A 4,512-nucleotide genomic window follows, 5' to 3' on the forward strand; every position below is an offset into this window, starting at 1 on the left:
TGGGGATGTAAGTGACGGTCACACGGAAGTTATGTGTGCTTATAAAGTGGTCTTAATAGCAATTACCTATACAGTATCGTACATTATGTATACCGTATTTGTATTTACCGTTGTATGTGTCTATGTGTAGGATGCACATTAAGTATGTGTGTATGTATACGACGTCTATTCGTTATTGGTTATTAGCCTATTAAAGTGTCACACATTACATAAAGTTATCCAGGGGTTCGAAGACTTTTGCAGGACAAACTAACATCTTTAATTATAGACTTAGAAAAGGTCAAAGTACGTCCTCAATGCACGTATTGTGTGACACTCTTACTTCACCGCCCTGTGACTTGTTATTGTTTGTTTTGTGTTTTCCATTGTTCTGTATTTTCCCCTTTGTACATGTAACCAGAACAAAACATTGTTTCATTTGTATATGCATACGTTTTCCTTTCCATTTCTAAATGACAAACCCTGGTTATGTATTGTAGAAACGTAATTCAAAGACTTATGATCTGAATACTTGTACTTTTATTTAAGTAACATTTTGAATGCAGGACTTTTACTTGTAACAGTAACAGAGTATTCCTAGACTCTTGATACTTTTACTTTTACTCAAGTACAAGATCTGAGTACTTTCCACCTATGTGATTATTGTTCCGTCATTTATTTGGCAGCTTCATCCCTTCAGTCCATCACACCAACTTTACCTTCATAGTGTGTACTTTTACTTACTATTATTACTCTGTGTGATTGTGAATATCCCTCTGTGATGAAAGAAAGCCTCCACCATGCATCTCTTTTGAAATCTATGTTTTATTACAAAAACAATATACCTTCATCTCAATGGCTGTTGGCAAGTCACCAATAAATCCCTTTTGTCTCATAGAAATGAAATGTCTTAATTTGATCACCATATATTTAATAAAAATAAACATTATTAGAGGTGACTGACAACAACAATGGTAAGATGTGACTTATCTTAATCAAAATATATCAGCTATTTATAATTATTATTTGTTGTTCACATTTTAGAACACAGCGATGAGAACAAAAGTGAGTGACTTTGTGAGTGTGCGGGAGGGGGTGAACACACAGCAGACCGACAGACTGGATGATGTTCAGAATAATAAAGTAGCTTCACATGGCTACAGAAAAATGATCAGCTGATTAAAGAAATAACAGTCACATGTCTCCATATAACACATGTCAGCAGTAGGATTCACATTGAAGTGATCATGGAAATGCTGCAACAGAAAGGAGTGCATGAGGCAGTGCAGAATACAGGCTGCATGTGGCCTCTATGTGAGGCTGTGTGGATCAGTGGTGATGCTCCCATCATTCACCAGGAGCACATTTCTCCTCTCCACACTCTGCTGGGCCGACAGTCATGTAGCTTCCATGTCTGTTTGGACTCTGAGGAGCGTCCTTCTGCTGCGCTTACTTCAGTGTCCACGGTCCGACTCCTCAGTCCTTTTCGCTCTGCTTCACCTCCCTGCTGTGATTTGTTGCAACGGTATACATTGCTTTATTGTGACCCTTCCTCCCCTCTGACTACTGCTTGTTGCTGTTTGGTTTTTGGTATAGAAAGTGAGAACATTGCAGGTTGACATTATTTTGGTTGAAGTCTCTTCAGTGGGCCAACAGGAAGGGGAGAAGTTTATGCAGGAACAGAAGAGAGATGCAGAAGAGGGGGTCCATGGAGCTCATCAGATGGCAGCCTGGATGAAAGAGAGAGAAATAAGAATATTACAAATTACACTAAATGACACTGTTCTGAATATCACACTGAACATCACTAATAATGTTTCTTAAGAGCCATGCTAGCACCTTGCTGTAGCATCATCATGCTAACATTCTGTGTTGTTATGGAGGTGTAATGTTTCCCAGGGTAATCCTCCTATGCTACGACTACAATCGGATACAGGCTCAGTGCATGGACCGTGTAGTGGTGTCTCAAACCCGCAGTGCTGCCTTTTAACGATAACCACTGATAGCAAGCTAGCTAGAAATGATCGCTGCCACTACCAAATAATTACAGACTGCTAAAGAAAAAACATGATGTAACGATTGGTGGCTTATTTTCAAGACCAGTTTTGTGGTACTTATTTAAAGAAGACCTATCATGCTATATTTAAATTATATAGTGTATGACCATACCTATATAAGGTATATTTATACATTTTAGGAGACCCCGCGAGACCCACCCACACTAACGTTCGGACCAGCCGAGACAGGACGGACGGCGACGCGAGAACCGGAGATAGGTTGTGTTGACAAAGGGGCGGAAAAGTCTCTGAATAACGACCCAGTTTGAGATTCATATGTTTGACATTGGTGTAACGTAATAACGATTAATCCGGTTTTATACCTTGCCTTATTCTGTTCTAGCATTGTTTGTCTCATTTTATTTTATTCCCTGTTGTCGAACAGTTACAGTTGATTGGCGTAAGGTCTTTGCAGGACCGACGTTGTCTCTCAAACGTGGAGGTGGTTTTGGAGACGACGAAGTCCAGTCAAAGAGCCTAGTTTAACTATTATACGAAACTTGTGTACGTACGAGACTCTACTGTACAAATAAAGGTGTGAGCAGTTTAGTGTCGTTTGTACCATTGCCTGAGAGGCGCTGCCGAGGTACGGAGGGAGAAGACGTGCCCCCCGCACCAGTCGACGACGAGTCTTAAAAGTTGTTCTGTCCGACCTTATCTCGCTTTTCTCGCTCTTTGCTCCATAACCGATTTTTTCTAGACAAACCTTAAANGCAGCATTGGATCAGTTCAGTTGTGCAGCATTGGATCAAAACAAAATAAAGCTTATCAGTACTCGTTAGCTTACTGCTACAATTAGACACTGCGCCCTGCCCACTCTGTTGCCAGATTTGAGAGAAATAGGTCTATGAAAACAAGCCCCAAGGAAGCAACACATACATGATGTTGTGTCATTTGAAACCAAAACTAAGGCCTCAGGATGACTTTAAGACTTGAACATGGGCATTTTTGTTTTGTAACATTGAAAAAATAAATAAATAAAGTATTTAAAAAAAATAAAAAATCCCGATCCCTGATTTTTTTCTCCCGATTCCGATCTTTTGAAAATCACGTGATCGGCTCCGATCCCCGATCACGTGATCGGATCGGGACATCTCTACCCACAATGCAACACCATCACTACACAGGATGTGCTTTTGAACATGTTGTATTTTGCACATAGAGACACATTTCTTCTTATTGCTACTGCACAACAACCTGTGTCTTATTTTTGTTGATTCCATCATGATACACTTTTGTTTACTGAGTGGTATAAACTGAGATGTCTGGCAGCTCCACTGGTAAACAAAGTCCTTTGGGGTAAACACAACAAGCAGACGGCTTCTAAAGAAGTCTTAGTTTAGCCATAAAACTAAAGTATATACCAAACCAGTTAATGCTACACTGCAGGTCTGTGTAACGGCAACGTTTGTCTGCAGCCGGCCATTCAGAGATATTCAGAGCGTCAGATTTGCACCTTTTACTAGACACATTTTAAGATGTATTGTGCATCCGTAGTTTGTATAAAACATCACGTATTATTGAGTTTTTAGTAAAGAGTGGATTTGAAATGGCTATATAGACAATAGTACACATTTTCTCTCATTGACTCCCCCCCCCTTCACCTAATGGAGCTCCACGTAGAGAGTAGAAAATGTCCAAACTTAAGAAGTGCAGTGTTTAAAGCAGACAGTTATTAGTGTCTAATGACTTATTGAGATGAAGGTATGTGCATGGATGGCTGACGGTGACTTTTATTTTACGAGTCATTGAGATTATGATTAAATCACCCAATTAGTGTCTGTGTTTTGATGAACAGCACATGTTCATTTTATGTCAGCAGCTTGACTCTAGGGTCAGGTGAAATACATTTGTATATATCATATGTGTTAAAACATACCGTATGAGATATCAAATCAAACACTGGGTTGATTGTGCATGTGAAGCAGAACCGTTGGAGTGCGTTATCACAGCATACAGGATATGAAAATGTGTTTAAATGTCTGCTCACTGCTCTTCTCTCCCCTGTCTCCTCTCAGCTGTGTTACCTCCATGCTGACCTCTTCAAAAGCCTCAGTGCCAAAGAAACCAAGAAGCAGTTTGTGGAGTTCTACAACACCTTCTTGGACAAAGGGGCAGTAAGTAGCACTGAGTTAAAGAGACCCTATTGTGCTCATGTTCAGGTTCATATGTGTATTTAGTGCCTCGTCTACCGTGACATGTCTCCGTGCTTTAATGTTCAAAAAGCTCTTTTTCTCATACTGCCTGTGCTGCAGCACCTCTTTTCACCCTCCGTCTGAAACCAGAGCCCAGTCTGCTCTGATTGGTTAGCTGGCCGGCTCTGTTGTGATTGGTCCCCTTCTCAGATGACAACGTGTTGGAGCGCTGGCCATTTGAAGTGCGAGTGTTACATGTGTGGGGGAGAGGAACCCCCTCTGACAATATGCATTGATCAGTTTTTCTGTAAGGAAGCACAGTTCGTCTGATGACCTTGAGA

At 40.7% G+C, this 4,512-nt stretch overlaps 1 protein-coding gene across 1 annotated transcript in view; it reads left to right on the top strand.

Annotated features, from left to right (window-relative positions):
* LOC104955401 (rho guanine nucleotide exchange factor 1-like) overlaps positions 1–4,512 on the top strand; it is a 36,058-nt gene that overhangs the window by 1,117 nt on the left and 30,429 nt on the right. Inside the window, exon 3 of the mRNA XM_010782728.1 lies at positions 4,055–4,153. Within this exon, the coding sequence (XP_010781030.1) occupies positions 4,055–4,153 (99 nt within the window). The remainder of the gene's footprint in view (positions 1–4,054; positions 4,154–4,512) is intronic.

The sequence above is a fragment of the Notothenia coriiceps genome, unplaced genomic scaffold (genome assembly GCF_000735185.1).
Source record: "Notothenia coriiceps isolate Sejong01 unplaced genomic scaffold, NC01 NC01_scaffold00024667, whole genome shotgun sequence".
Classification (NCBI taxonomy): Eukaryota; Metazoa; Chordata; class Actinopteri; order Perciformes; family Nototheniidae; genus Notothenia; species Notothenia coriiceps.